The 17,258-nt window shown below is 33.3% G+C and overlaps 1 protein-coding gene across 1 annotated transcript in view; it reads right to left on the reverse strand.

Moving 5' to 3' along the window:
- Positions 1-10,109: 10,109 nt before the first annotated feature.
- Positions 10,110-17,258, reverse strand: part of LOC114294459 (L10-interacting MYB domain-containing protein) — a 62,132-nt gene continuing 54,983 nt past the window's right edge. The window contains exon 4 of the mRNA XM_082882023.1: positions 10,110-10,511. Coding sequence (XP_082738149.1) covers positions 10,404-10,511 — 108 coding nt within the window. The 3' untranslated portion in view covers positions 10,110-10,403. The remainder of the gene's footprint in view (positions 10,512-17,258) is intronic.

Here is a 17,258-nt window from a genome sequence, read left to right on the forward strand (position 1 = left end):
CATAATCTTCTTAGTTGAGAACTACCAGGAAAGCCGAATGGCTGTGATTTTGTTAAATCATAATTTTTGCAATGACATTCACATGGTTACGTTTTGTGGCGTTTGCTTGCCATTTTCTGAATCTTGTTGAGAAAATTCCTCATCCCAGTTGAACAATTTGGTCGTGTTTTTTTTGTTTGTTTATTTGAGTTTTTAGAATGGTGCTCAAGATTTTAGCACGGTTACGTATTCTGTTTTCTTTCTCTTGTTAGCATCATATTGTTCCTTCTCAAAGAGGCTGAGGAGTGTTTTTTTAAATTTATTTTTATAACTATTTTTTCTTTCACATTGGACAGGTACATGGTCTAATGTCGATTAGATTAACTGTGTAAATCTTAATTTGTTTTGATATTGTTACAATTTGTAATTGGCCAAGTTTGACGTTCATTTTTTTTGTTCTTTTTTTCTCTCCTCTCTGTCTCTCTCTGGATTTGTTTCATGCATTCTGAATTGGAAGTTCTGCTATCGTGGACATTGAATACTACACCTTCCAAGAGGCAGATAGGATTAGGTGTAAGGATGCACTACAACATGGTGCACCCCTTACATCTAATACCTGTTGCACCCAATACCTCCTTATAAAGAGACATTTGAGTTTTGTTTTATAAATGGTTAAGTTTTTTTGGGTGTTGAGATCTCAACATTATATAATTTGAGGGGCTTATAGGGCTATCACGGATCTTGTTTCAATGATTCAAATTGCTTATTTTGTAGGATTTACAATATATATTATTTTTGAAAAAAAATTAGTTTGATTTGATAATCATAACTTTTTTATTTTATTGCATTTGTGTTCAAAAAAATAGACGATAAATATATTTTTAAAATAGGCCATTAATTTTTTTTAAAAAAGGAATACAATCAAATAGAAATGTTATGATTATTGGATCGTTTTAAATTTTTCATATTGCGAGTTTTATAAATTGGATTATTTAAATTATTAAATTGAGCCCCGTATTGGGTCTAAGGAGCCTCTCAATGTCATGTTGATGTTGAGAGCCTGACATTAGAAAAATCCAACTCTTTTATTAATGAGGTGTGTGTATGTGTTTTTTGGTTAGGAACTATCCAGCTTATGAGTTTAGGTGAAGCTCCCAATACATCTTTTTATAATATGAAGTTTGAGATGATGTCTGAACAAATTTATTTTGAAGAGGTTGGTACCAACTTGAGGTTTCAAATCTTTAGAGTGATGATAGTGATTCCCTCTTAAAAAAAGAAAGTGACAACTGAACTTGAAATTCATCATAAGCATATATATTATTGTGCTTGGCTTGATCTTTACTCTTAGGTCATGTTTGTTTGGACGGACTAGATTAGTATTCTCATGACTAATAGTTCTAGGAATACCAATCCGTTGGATTATGTATCATATCTTAACTAATAGTCAAGTTTAAAATAATTAATCCGTACTTTAATTGTTTAACCAAACATCGGATTAATAATTTTATTGGACTATTAGTCCAATCCCAAACTCATGTCCACCCAAACAAACATGGCCTTACTGGATTTTATGGGCATAGCTTTCAGAGAAGTTATTGGTCGGTCTTGGGATCTGAAAGTTATTGGTTGGTTTTGGGATACCATTATGTGATATCTCAACAATATTGTAATTTATGAAAATGATAAAATTTATAAATTTGTATCAAAGTTATTGAAAAATATAAAAAGATATAGTGAATTGCGATTGGTATAGAACATGATCACGTGATGCTTTTCTAGCTTTCATGACAAATCGTCCTTTAATGGGTAGTTTAGCTCTCTTTGGTTGTAGACTCTCTCTCTCTCTCTCATAAAAGGTTCTTGCAATTTGAAACCGCTGTGGTGTGGCATGTGGGTGAGATCCAGGTCTTATTAAGGAATAAATGACTGTTATATATGATGATGACTGAGATTGTTCAAATTTTTATTGGACCACATCCCAAGGGTATATATGGAATAAATGACAATAATGTTACAAATACAAAAGTTTTCACACAAAATGTGCACAAAATTCGACACTGATAATACAGTATTCATCTTGGTAGAATATAAGGTATATTCAAAACATTTTGTGTGTTGCCAATGATTTGACATTATTTACAAAAACCTTTTGTTAAGGACAATTATGCCTGTCACAAAAAAATTATCGCTAAAATTGTAATTTGAGCAGAGCGTGTGACGTATTACTCTAAAATTATCAAATATTCTCTCGGTTATTTGGGACGCTTAATTACAAAACGGGAAGCTTAATTATAAAGTTTTGTGGTGATTGTAGGAATTGATGTGAATTAATTTGATCTTTGATTATAATATAAATTGGTGACAGTTTTAGACTATTATAAGTGAAATTTTTAAATGTATTACATATACATTTTTTTAGGATAAAAAATATCGATATATGTATAATCTATTCTTAAGATATGGAGATATGAAAAAAAAATAGAAAGGAGTTAAAAAGGTCTTTGAACAGCTTAATTTTACTTGGAGTGAAATTTGAGACTCAATCAGTTAAATTATGCTATCGGATTACAAATCTTTCACCATTATTATTATTTTTTTTTTTGATAATTGAGTGTCTGGACTATATAAAATTTTCACCATATACATCCTTTTTAATGTGCAGAGTCACATATTCTTTTTGTTTATTTGAATTTAGGATTTGAAAGTGATATATTGTAACCCAAGATTAAATGAGATTTTACCAACCACTAAATGATATTAGAATGTGACAAGTCCTTTATTTGTTGTTGTTTGTTTTCTCAAGAATTGACAACATGAAGACAACATAGAAAGCAAATATCAATCATGAGATACATCTATATATACTGTAGAGCTTTATACATCATGAATTTGAAATAACAGAACCAACCACAACTACTACGAGTGGATATTATGATGCCCCCTGAACTTTTAGCCACACCTATCTCTCAACCAGAAATTAGTTGCACTACCAAACACCTCTCTCTCTCTCTCTCTCTCTCTCTCTCTCTCTCTCTCTCTCTCTCTCTCTCTCTCTCTCTCTCTCACTCATCTAGCCATTGATTTGTTTGTGGAATTTATTATAGTAAACAAAAATGTTATGAATTATAAAAACTTATTTTAAATTTTATCTTCAAAATATATGTGTAATGTAAATTTAAAATTAATAAGATGTAAATTGTACCCACAATAAAATATAGACCATTAATTATCTTTTCTGAATAATTTTTTGAATTTGTAATATAATTAATATTGTGGTAAATCATTGCAGCTACAAAGGTTAGCTCATGGCCATTTACACAAGGAACAATACAATAATAACAAAAAAGAGTATCTAATAGGATGCGAATCCGATTGGAATTTCACTCTTAAAAATTGACTCATTATGGAAGGATGCTTACGTGGTTTAGGCCAAATTTATTTTGTTCCAATATAAGGTTGTATCATTTCACTATGCTATGAGCTAATTTTATAATGTCATATTAAGATCCAATATATATTATTTATAACTTATACTCACTTAAAAACTTAAATTTATAAATTGAGAGCTCATTTAATATATATTAACACTCATCTCTTCTGCTCGTTATCCGATATAAGATTTTACCTTCACACATACTCCAACAGATATATCTAATCTCGGATTTGAGATGGCTGCTGTGCGGGGTGCATAGCAGTCACTATTGTATAACCAAATAGGCCCATTTCGAGGCTCATTTTAATAATTCGAATTGTTCACATTTTAGAATACATCACGTCGAACATACCTATAAAAAATCAAGTTAATCAGATATCGTTTACCCTTTCATTCACTCACATTTGTATTCATTTTAATACTTTAAATCACAATTGTTAAGGGCAAACGATATCCAATTAATTTGATTTTTTTACAGCAATATGTTTAACTTGATATATTCTAAAATGTGAACAATTTAAATTATCGAAATAAGTCTTAAAATGAATCTATTTAACTGCACAACAGTAAATGTTGTGCATCCTTGCACTGCAGTCACCCTAGATCCTCTAATCTCAAGACTCATATAATATTTTTCTTTGATACCAAATGAACTCTTTTAGCTAAAACTCAGGCTAGCAAAAGAAATATAGTTTCATATCATAATCTGAAAGATCAATTTTTATGAAATGAGAATCTATTTAAAAATTTTGAATTTTTATACCCTAACAAGGTTTCGTTTAAGAATAAGTTATTTTAATATTTTTTAAATTTTTTATAAGGTGATATACAGAAAAAAAAAAGTGCAATAATTTATAATAATTTTTTAATTTTTTAACTAAATTATACAATTGTCAACGAGCCTTAAAGTTGCACTTAAGCTCTACATAGCCATAGGGAAGGACCTCTTGGCGCAAGTTAGCAGTTGCCATCACCTAAAAGTGGTTGCTCCAAAGGCCAAACTACCAATTTTATATCTCGAAAATAAATAAATAAATAAATAATTCCCATATTAAAAGCTTTTAGGGTAACGATATATCCCACTAAAAGTAGTGCTCTAAAATATCACTAATGAGTTGGCAAGCATTTAAAAAAAAAAAAAAAAAAACTGTAGGCCCCGTCTATTGCCACATCACTAGTGGTGCTTTTAGAGCACCACTTTTAGTGGTCTCAAGCATTATTGAAACTTTTATGGGCACATAATTTCTTGCCAGCACTCACTCGAGATTTATCTGCATCATCTAACAATATCGTGCGTAGGGAGGGCAATTTGAAATCGATCCGACGGGAATCTCCAATCTCAATCCCGATTTGAGTGATTTTTCTCCAAAAAATATCTCCGACAGGAAGAAGACGGTATTTAAAAATCAATTTCCGATCTATTTCGAACCGGGGACGGTGATCAGTGTTCAAGCCTTGGCCCGGCCCTGAATTTTTCCGAAGTAAAATTACTTTTATACTCTTTATATATATATATATATAATAAACCAAACCCTACCTCACACACAGTTTACACTGCGGTCTCTCATCTGTTTCTTCCTTCCTTGCCGTCCTCTACTCCTTCCCTCTCTCCCCACCTATCTCCGATTCCCACTGTCGCCGATCGAAGCACCACCTCTCTCTTTCTCTCTCTCTCTCGTTCTTCTCCCTCTACCCCAGATCTAAGTAGCGATGAAACAGATTTGCTGCTGCTGCCGCGTTAATGTTGCAAGGATTCTTGTGTTCTTGTACAATCTGAACTACATTTTGATGAGGATTTAATAGCAGATTCACACTGAAATATTTGTAGTCAATGTGAAAAGTATTTGCATATCTTGATGTAAAGGCATTTTGAGTGATGATATAAATTTCACTTGTTATATATATATATATATATATTCATGATAGGACTTTAGGAGTAGAATGGCCCTTATTTACTTTACACACATCTGCGATTTGCTTTACTTTTGCAAATTGCGAGTAGTCCTTTGCTTTTTCTTCTTTCTGTGCACCAACAGTTCCTTTAATAGTAATGTCTTTCGTTGTTGAAACATAATTTTTTTGTTCTGGTTTTAAATTTTCTACAGATCTATGATGATGATGATAATGATGATGAGAATTACTAAAAACAGATTCAATTTTCTACCGATCTAGTAGTTGTTGTTGTTGATGTTGATGATGATGAGATGAAATTGATTTTTTTTTTGGCCGGGCAAATTGCGGGGTCGGGGAAACCCAATCCCCGTTAAGGGGCGGGGACGGGTACGGCAATAGGGTCCTCGTCAGGGATCGGGGACAGGGAGATTTTTACCATTGGGGATCGGGGACGGGGAGTGTGATCCCCGGCCCCGCCCCGTTGCCATTCCTAATTGTGCGTTGAAAGAATAATAAAGGAAGAATAATAGATTATATCAATGGATAAATACGATGAAATAAATTATTTATTTTGTAAAATAAATATAATAAAATAAAAAATTATAATTATTAAATCAACATAATTTTTTTAATAAATATTTTTTTCACCTTCTAGCTTAGATTTTGGATGGGAGAAAAAAAAAATTAATGTGTGGTCTTAGCATTCGTTTGTGATGTGAGTTATTTTTTTTAACTTTTTAGTTATTTTAGCTTAAGGTTAAAAGTCTCGTTTTGGATGATTTTTTTTTACTTTTGTGAGAAAAAAAATAAAATAATTACGATTTAGATATAACATTTTATCTTATTAAGGGGTTGTTTGAAATTATCTAAATAAGTGTACTTTTTAACTTTTTACGAAAAAAAGTGAAATATGAGTTATATTTGAAATGATATGGTAGAGAGATGATGCGATTTAAATGAGATGATGTGACTTAAATAGGATAATAATTTTTTGACTTTTTAAATTTTTTGTATTATGTCAAACTAGACCTAAATTTTTAACTTATTTTATTTTTTTTAAAAAAATAAAACAGTCAAAGTAACTTTTGCCAAACGTATAACCTCGATGTGTGGTGGGGCATATATGATGTATTGATGAATGATGACAGCGGTTCTTGTCGTCGCACACTGTCTTCATTATATTTATATATAAAAAATAAAAAAATAAAAAATATCTAAATTTTATAAAGGAAAATGTTTGGTAATTCAAAATTTTGTGATTCAAATGGCTTAAATCATTCAAAACGACGTCGTTTTACACTCATTTACACTCAAAACGACATCATTTTAAAAAATTTGAGTCATTTAAACCACAAAATTTTGAGTTACCTAGCATTATTGTTTTATAAATTGCCTTTTATAGATCAATGCAAACACTTTTGAAAGCAGAGAATAAAGATGCAAGTACTTTTAAATGCATTGTCATTTATCCAAAATACATCTTTCTTGTTTGGGATGATTTATGTTTTGATTTTTTATAAAAAAAAAAATATATATAGAAATGATATAACGTAAATAAATGTACTTATTTAAATAATTGCACTTAAGAGATGATCTAAATAAATATACCTTTTAATTTTTTATGAAAAGATATACACAAAAAAAATAAAAAGATAATATCATCTAAAATAAATAAAAAGATAAATAAATATACTTTTTTAATCCACCTCAAACAATCTCTAATAATTTATGCCAAATAGTTTCTAACCAAAAAAAAAAAAAAAAAAATCCTTAAATTTGAATGTCTGTCTCTGTTGAACTTTCCATAACATTTGAAGTGGAAATTCATCATCCACAATGGCCCCGTTTGGTAAAAATATAGAAAAGTGATTATAAATTATAATTTAACAGATTATAACTTATAGTTATGAGCATAAGCTTGTAACTTGTTTGGTGTAACTGTGGGATTATAGATTTAAACAGCAGAGTAGTGTTTGGTAAATAAGTTGTAAAATAGTTTTTTGCTGTGTGATTATCATTTTTGCCCTTATGAACAGAAAATTGTAATTTTGTCATTTTCTTCTCTTTAAATTTTGAAAAGTTATTTCATTAATGGAAGTTGATTAATTAGTACCTAATTTGGTACATTTCATTACCTCAAAATTTTTTATTTTTTTTTTATTTTTAATTTTTTTTAATAATATTGAGTTGACAAGGAAACAAAAAAATGTCATTGCAATAAAAATATAATAAATTATTATTAAGGCAATAAAAAAAACTTCCTATATATTTGAAGATCTCCTAATTTCGTCTGCAAATTGACATACAAATATTATGTCTCCTTACTTCTATCTCGTTGTCATCGCAATCAACATTATTTCTATGGCGTGTTTGTTGAGACGAAAATCCTTCCTCTTCATTAGACACATAATCTGTGAATCTATTATAAGAGTCAAATGCAATGTCGCGGAACTCACTTCGTCGGATAAAATTATGAATTGCCATTGTTGCACAAACAAGTTTGACTTGGGTCGCCCAGTTGTAGTTTGGTGGGATATCCTTTATCATCGGGCATCTTGCTTTCCAAACCCCAAACGTTCTTTCTATTACACTTCTAAGTGATGAATGTGTTTGGTTGAATTTTTCTTGTGCATTTTGAAGGGGTTGACCATGTTCAAATTGAGCTAGATGGTATCTCTCTCCTTTGTAAGGTACAAGATATCCTTTCATGTTTGGATATCCAATATCCACCAAGTAAGACACATCTATTTTAAAATTCCAAAATGAATTTAAAATTCCAAAATGAAATTAAAATAAGCAATTATAAATGTAAAAATAAATATAGAGATGTGAGTGTGAATCTACTGTAGCAATCAAATATAAAACAGTTACCTCCTTGTGGTTTTGGAAAATTATAACTAGGATTCCTAATTGTATCCAAGAAGATCCGAGTATCGTGTGCACTTCTTTCACATCCAGGTAAGCAAAATGTGAAACACATATCAAAGTCACATGTGGCCATTATGTTTTGAGTTGCATACCCCTTTCTACCTATTAAACGAGGTTGCTTATCTGGAGATATATATGCTTTGATGTGTGTTCCGTCAATTGCTCTAATACAATCCTATTACAAAATAGTTCATAAAATTATTTTTAGTCACAGATTATTAGAAATATCCAACCAACATTATTATATGTAACACCCAAGTTTCACTTGTAATTATTTTTTTACCTTGAAATGAGGTTAATATTTGCGCTTGCTTCGAATATATGGATGCACACCATTTCTCGATTGGGGCCTTACCCAATCAATAGACATCATTGTAACAGCTTTTAACACCTTCTTGAAGTATTTTGAAATAGTCTCGCCGTAATGTTGAAATCTTTCTTGGGCATTTCTGTTTCGAATGTCACCGCCAACAATATACAAAAATATTACAACCTTCTCCTGAACCAAGACTTTTCGTCCAGTTTCAAGGCCATACTTTGTCTGTAACAAATCACACAATTGATAAAATACCTCTCTTTTCATTCAAAAATTTTCAAATATTCTTGTCCGATTCCTTTCTTGTAATTCTACCATCCACTTTCCCCTGTTAAACTAGATGTCCTACATGGTTCTTTTATCAAATAATTTGTCGCATATGTCACTGCAACTGTTGTCGCCGTAGCTAAGAGCATATCATTATGTTGTTAGGTTTGCAATGTGCTGTCTTCATCTTCAGTAACTTCATCATGGTGATCATTATTCCATTCGTCATCACTGTTACTCATCTCCAAAATACCTACCCATTTAAAAGCTTCGTTACTTTTAGTCCAAATTAAGCATTATAAATTATCATGACTTCACGCAAAATTAAGAAACATCAAATTTTTAAAGAATAAATTAAACTTTTATTTTTATAGTTTAACTCAAATTTCATTTTCAATTTTAACAATTTAATTCATACAATTTTACTCCAATTTTAATTAAGTTATTTCGTTCAATTTGGCTCAAAATGTATAAATGGAAAATTAGGTTTTTTTTCTTTATTATCCAAATGTGGAACCACAAAAGGCCTCACTAAGTTTTGATACACACCATCCAATTTATAATTAACTTAAAAAGGTCATCTGAAGATACTCCATTCCACCCATCAAATTAATAAAGAGAGAGAAGAATTGTGATTATGAATTAACTCCTATCATCTTTATTTTCGATGTTTTCTTTTTGTTTTCGAAAATAAAAACACTGATAAGTTTAATCACCCCTACCTATTGTTTCACATCATTTTATTTTCTGCCAAAAAAAAAAAAAAAAACTTCTTAAAGTATTTCTTAAAAAATAAATGTATATTTTTTAAAGATTCATCATGCATGAAGCATTTTTTCTAAAAATACTTTCTCACATTTGTTGTTTGTTTACCAAACATAATGCACTAATGAAAATCTGACCTCACTCTTTTTTTAAAAACAACAAGAAAAATGATCATTATGAAGATGATTATGAGACTTGTTAGCAACAGAAAATTAAAACACAGCAATGTATAAATTAGAACCAACAACAACATGCAAATTTAACTTCCTAAAATTTTTCCTTCAATGAACACAACAATACAGCAGCAACAGATTGAATGGTGGAACCAGAATGACCTCCAAATTCAGCACAACAATAGCAACAAATGGAAATTCAACATAGCAACATATGGACATTCAGCACAAAAAATAAATACAACACGACAAACATAAGGCAATTCAACCTTTCTTAAAATAACACCAGCTGGAAAACATCTACATATATATATAAAAGTCTTTACCATTCACCTATCATTCATATTCAAAATTGAAATCAACCATTCAACCATTTAACTAACATTTAACCATTCAACTAACATTCAAGTCAACCATTCACCTACCATTTAACTGAGAAAATGCCACCTACCCAAATATTAATAATAAAAGTCCAATATAGTCAATATTAATCAAAGTCCAACAAAATATTAATAAAAGAAAAAAAATAATGAGTTCAATACAATAGTCCATTTAAAAAACAATTAGCCGCGATAACCTATGGTGGTCTTCTCCATCTCAATCTCCAACTTTAGAACCCTCAACCGAACTATATTCGTAGAAAGAGTCAGGAAGCACTCACGATGCTTGTCTCGTAAGAACAATCTGGCAGCCCATACATACAGCTCATCATCCGAGGACACACCAGGGATGCTTTCCAACTTCGCAAAACATTCTGCAATTAAAGAATATTTTGATGAGGTCAGTGTTGAATTTGCTAAAGATGACTCAACTACATTAACTATACGATCAAGTGTCTTGTTAAGTAGAGCTGCACTAGTAAATTTCTTCTTTGTCATGCTCTTGGTTGATGAACCATCAGTGTTTGACGACCATTTTTTGTTTAACTCGAAAGGATAAACCACTTCCAAATCAGCATTATCATGAAATTTAGCATCATGTGGGGTATGAAATTCCTCCGGAGTCTCATCAGTGTGAGACATTACCCTTGAGCTAGGAGTGCATGCCCATTCTCCTGTAGCAGCTGTGACACCCTGAACGTTTAATTAAATATCACATAAATATTTATAGTTATATATAATTGTGAGGGTATGTGATAATATATTATTAAATAAATAATAATAAATACATAATCTAATTTGGCATTAGATTATCAAATACGGAATTAATTATGGATTATTATTTGGGGCCAAATTAACAAAAATATGGAATTATAATACTAGTTGGACCAAATTAAAGTTAAAGATAGTAAATAAATAAATAAATATAAAAGTAAGAGTAAATAAATAATAATAATAATAATAATAATAATAATAATAATAATAATAATAATAATAATAATAACGGGTGTGGTAGTAAAATAAATAATTAATTTTTTGATGGTATACGATAGAGTGTAATTTAATTAGGGATTAATTTATTTATATAGTTATATTAGAAAATTGAGCCAAAGTGTAATTATCTTAAATATTTATTAAGATAAGTATAAATCCATGTGATTTATGATCAAATCTAGGAAGGGATTTGAGCTGCCACGTGTTAGACTCAGGAGGCTTTTACCTCCCTATAAATAGGAAGGAGTTAATCAAACTCTGTGGAAAGAAAAGGAAAAAAATAGAGAGAGGGAGAGACACGTAAGTTGCTGGAAGTAGGAACTCATAGTAGGAAGGTTGCGATAGTGGAGTAAGGCTAAGGGTCAATATTAAGGTGAGTTATATTATACCTTGAGATAGCATAATATATTTTACGTTTGTTTTGACTTACCATAATTTATTTTATACAAGTTATATTTTATGAGTTATATTAATACAAGTTACTTTTTATAAATTATATTAATATTTCACTTACGTGGATTAATTTCTGAACTCTATTTGTTAAAATGAAACCCATGGATATGTTAGTTTAAATTTTAAAGAATATTTGACAATGACCCTATAAACAATTATGTTTTTAAGTACCACCACGGGAATCCCACACCTTGGGGGACTTAAATAACCATTGGTCTCTGTTTGGCCACTTTGTGGTCTTCTGTTTGTCATGGATTTATTGACCTCTGTGCTGACTGTCACTTTTGTGACATCTGTTCTGTTCTATTCTGTACCGTAGTTATGGTTATTTATTTATATAATTTCTGTATTTCAGTTTCTGCCACTTAAATGATTTATTCACCAAATTGAGTTATGTAAATATTTTTGGCCTAACTAACCATCCATGGTTATTTCGTATTCCCTATACTCTTAGCATAATATTTCTCACTCTGCTGTGTGCTTATAGCTGTTACCCTTTCAGGTGGCAAGATGTAGGGGAAGCCCTTAACCTCACGTAATGGAACCCGCACGAGGATTGATGTTGAACCACTATTTTGTTTTTCTTTTCTTTTTTTTTTTAAATATTTTTTTCTCTCTCTTTTGTTTCTACTCGGGACCGATCACTGAATAATAAAATAATAAAAGCCCTCTAGGTGTATTTTCTCTTATTAAAATAGTAAAATGAAGTAATTTCTTGTTTAATTATTTTTATTTCCCTTTGTGCAGTTTAATCTGATACGAATAAAATAAGTTAGTAAGTTGCGATTCCAATCCTAAGCCCCTGGGGTTGGGTAATGACAAAGGTGGTATCAGAGCAATGGTTAAAAAAAAATGCTATTTTAATTTGATTAGGAAGTTCGAAAAGTTATAAATAAATCTATAAAAAAAATTATATAGCTAAATAAACATAATAAAATAAAATAAAAAAATAATAAATATTTACCTGCAACGTTAGTCTTTTTGTGTAAAATCTCATATTTATTATGGTGATTTAGGAATGTCAGAGATTAACCTTGATGATGCATCTTGGGATGAGCTCGGGCCATTAATTTAGATGAGATTTTAGCCGAGCACCCCACCCCCGCCTCACTTGAGGGTTGGGGAGATTTAGAGAATATAATTAGAGGACTGCATCCAGGCCTTGCCCAATTGATGGATCGGCCAATCTATATACATGCTGATTCTACCGATGGTCCACATTTACTATGGAGGCAAAGCCGTGCCTATACACGCGGACGTTTTCTAGGACCCACTCATGTCCTTGGTGTTGCCCCGGGACATGACCACCTGTACTATATCATAGGCCCTCTACCCCCAGATTTTGTGGCTAGAAGGAGGAACGTGTACCCCGAGTACTATATTTTCACCACTGTCCTTAACCCGTTAGAGATAATTAATATTCAAAATGTTGACTTTAATAATGACTTGTCATATGTCGAGACACCCGGCTGGATTGTCGATCAAGCATTTTTGGGATACATACAGTCCGTCCCTATTTTCATAGTCCAGGTAGCATGGATGTGTTTTGGTGTAGTCCAGTTAAGATGGAAATTTGAGCTTTTTATGCAACACTATTTTCCATGGTTGTTTGGCTCATTTGACCCACCACTCTAGATTTGGTAGAAGAAAACCTTTTTGTATGCTGACCATGATGTGTTCTGATCCCTTTTTGTTGTCTTTTTGTTTTTGTTTACCACATGAATGAAACACTAACATATTCTGACTTTTGAAACAAAGATGTAATATTAATTGTAAAAAATGTAAAGTTGGCATTTTATATAGATATAGATTGCGCTACACATGCTTATATATATGCTGCATTGTAAATGTAATGTTTCGTTTATTACTTTGTAGAATGGCCAATAATGGTAACGGAAAAGAGTCATCAGTCAGTGGCACTGAATCAATGGAAAGAGTGGTTACTAACTTTTTGCAAGCCTTGCAAACTAACATCAACAATGGGATGCCGGAACGGCGAGAAGAGCCGATTACCATAAAACAGTTCCAGGATCTGAAACCCACCACATTTATCGGTGGCCCAGACCCAATGGTAGCAAACGCTTGGGTTAAAGACATGGAAAATATTTTTCGCGCCCTACCCTGCACCAAAAGATAGAAGGTAACTTTCGCCACTTTCACTTTCAAAGACAATGCACAGGAATGGTGACTTCTCATTCTGGAGAAAGAAGAAATTGCGACTTGGACAAGATTCTTGGAAGTATTCTACGAAAAATACTTCCCAGATTCATTGCGGGAACAGAAGGTATCAGAATTCATACATCTAAAGCAAGGAACCATGACACTGGTCGAATACGAGAGCAAGTTCATTTAACTTGCTCGGTTTGCAACATACGTTATCTCCACTGAAACTCGAAAAGTAAGAAAATTCGAAGCAGGATTGGATGCTGAATTTAAAGATAGGCTCGAGGTCTTAAAACTGCCAACCTATGCAGAAGTGGTAGACCGAGCGTGCATTGTAGAAAAGGGATTAAAGCCTCGCGTTCCAAGGAACCAAGCCAAAAGAAGCGATTTTGGGAAAGAGACAACAGAAGATCCGGTGCTGTGCTTTCTAAAAAGGTGAATACGGGCACAACCAATTCAGGCCATCAAGGCCCTACCAACCCCCGAAGTGGCACTATTCCAATTTGTCCCACTTGTGGAAAGGCTCATTAGGGACAATGCCATCGAGACACGGGAGCATGTTTTAAATGCGGTCAAGTTAGCCATTTGCTGAGGGATTGTCCAAAGCTGACTAATCCTACAGCCAACCCCTCTGACCCAGTCAAAAAACCCACAGGACCTGGAGGAGAGAGGAAGGACCAAAAACGCTAAGGATGGGCTTTCGCCTTGGTACTTGGAAAACCAGAAGTTACCGAAAGCGTTGTGTTAGGTACATTTTCAGTCTGTGGTCATTTAGCTCATGTCCTCGTTGACTCTAGGTTAACTTATTCTTTTGTTACACCACACTTTGCTGCTAAGTTGGCATCAACACCCGAACCATTAGGATATATATTGTCTGTGTCTTTTCCTTTTGATCATGTACTATATCCTTAAAACGCAAAACCTTATATGTAGAATTGACTCCCCTCCGCATTGGAAACTTTGATGTGATTTTAGGTATGGATTAGCTGGCTGCCAATCACGCCTCTATTGATTGTAAAGCCCAAAAGGTCTCCCTCAGGTTACCAAACCAACCCGAGTTTGTCTTTGAAGGGACTGGAGTTTCCAACCCTCCTTGCATTATATCCTCTATGACAGCCCAACGACTTCTAAGAAAGGATTGTTGTAGTTATATCTGTTATGTTATCGATACACAAAAAGAGGCCCCCACCGTTGATGCAATCTCTGTGGTTCGAGAATTCCTGGATGTTTTTCTTGAAGATCTACCCGGTATCCCGATTGATTGGGAAATCGAATTCACTATTGAAACCCAACCTAGCACACAACTAATATTAAAAGCTCCTTATCGCATGTCGATGACAAAATTGAAAGAGCTGAAGACTCAACTCCTAGAACTACTAAATAAAGGTTTCATTCGACCTAGTACCTCACCCTGGGGAGCTCCAGGATTGTTCGTGAAGAAAAAGGATGGCACGATGAGATTATACATCGATTACCAGGAGCTGAACAAGGTCACCGTCAAGAACCGATACCTTCTGCCACGAATCGATGACTTGTTTGATCAACTTCAAGGTGCCCAAATATTCTCCAAAATTGACTTGCGTTCTGGCTACCATCAACTAAAAGTCAAAACGGAAAATATCGAAAAGACTGCCTTGAGAACCCGTTACGGGCACTACGAGTTTCTTGTCATGCCTTTTGACGTCACAAATGCCCCAGCAGCCTTCATGGACCTCATGAACTGAGTGTTCAGACCCTATCTTGATGAGTTCGTCATCGTCTTCATTGACCACATCCTCATATACTCCAAGTTACCAGAGGTCCATGAGCAGCACTTACGAATGGTTCTACAAACACTACGTGATCATAAACTTTATGCCAAGTTGAAGAAATGCGAATTCTAGATCACTAGTGCACACTTTCTCGGTCACGTCATTAACAAAAATAGCATCTCGGTTGATCGCCAAAAAGTTGCAGCCATCGTGGACTGGCCACGACCTACTAATGTGTTAGAAATCTAAAGTTTCTTCGATCTAACTAGCTATTATCGATGCTTCGTGCAAGATTTCTCAAAGATAGCATCACCCTTGCCCCAGTTAACTCAGAAGAACACACCCTCTGAATGGACTGACAAACAGAAGCGTTGCTTTCAAGAATTTAAAAGTCGACTTGTGTCGGCTCCTATACTAGCACTCCTTACAGGAGCAGATGGGTTCGTAATCTATAGTGATGCCTCATACAATGGTTTGGGTTACATTCTTATGCAAAACGGAAAAGTCATTGCTTATGCGTCGCGACAATTAAAGACTCACGAAATGAACTACCCGACTTATGATTTGGAATTGGCTGCGGTAATCTTTGCCCTCAAAATCTAGCGTCATTATCTCTACAGTGCAACCTGTGAGATTTACATTTATCACAAGAGTCTTAAATATCTATTCATAGAGAAGGAATTGAATATGAGGCAACGGCGGTGGCTAGAATTTATGAAAGATTATGATGTAGAGATCCATCACCATCCAGGCACAACTAACGTGGTGGCAGACGCACTGAGCCGAAAGACGACTAGAGGTTTAGCATGTACTCTCATTTCCCGCAAGATCAATGGACTACTCGCCAACATAATCGTGGAACCTACATTAATTGAAGAAATTAAAGCGCGCCAATAGGAAGATAAATTTTAGAAGAAAAAGTACGAGGAACAAAGGAATACGCCTGATCCTAATTTCACTAAAAGCAATGGGATACTGAAATTTCAAAATCCAATTTGCATACCCAACATCCCGGAACTCGAGAATAAGATAGTGGTAGAAACTCATAACTCGAGATTTGCAGTCCACCCTGACAACACAAAGATGTACCATGATCTGAAGGAACACTACTGGTGGAAAGGAATGAAAAGAGACATAGCAAGCCATGTCTCCAAATGTCTGCATTGTCAGCGTGTTAAAGCAAAACATTAGAGACCTACAAGGCTACTGCAACCACTCTCTATTCCTGAATGAAAATGGGAGCACATTACTATGGACTTCGTGGTCGAGCTACCACAGTCATTTTCGAAGAATGATGCAATATGGCTTATAGTAGATCGACTGACGAAGTCGGCGCATTTTCTAACAATCAACATTATATACTCCCTTAATAAGTTTGCCACTTTATACATCAAGGAAATTATTCGTTTGCATTGTATCCCAGTTTCGATCGTGTCTGACCGAAACCCCCGCTTTGTGTCTGTGACAACCCTAACCTCTGATTAGTGCTAATCTTTGGTTAAGCATGATAAGTAACTGATCAGACTGAAATTCTGAACTGAATGTATGAGTATGTTGTTTAATTGCATTTCTATCTGTTAGTCACCAAATGATCTGTTCATGTTTTAACTTTGAATTGCGAATTGAAGGTCTTATCGGCGACCAATTCCGGAATTGATTAGTGTTTTATGCTAATTAGAATTTATGTGATTTTATGGTAGGTTTAATTAAAATTCAATTTGGAATGATTAAATTAGATTAAATAAGGGTAAATTTCATTAG

Source organism: Camellia sinensis, chromosome 8 (genome assembly GCF_055761805.1).
Source record: "Camellia sinensis isolate YWXY chromosome 8, ASM5576180v1, whole genome shotgun sequence".
Lineage (NCBI taxonomy): Eukaryota > Viridiplantae > Streptophyta > Magnoliopsida > Ericales > Theaceae > Camellia > Camellia sinensis.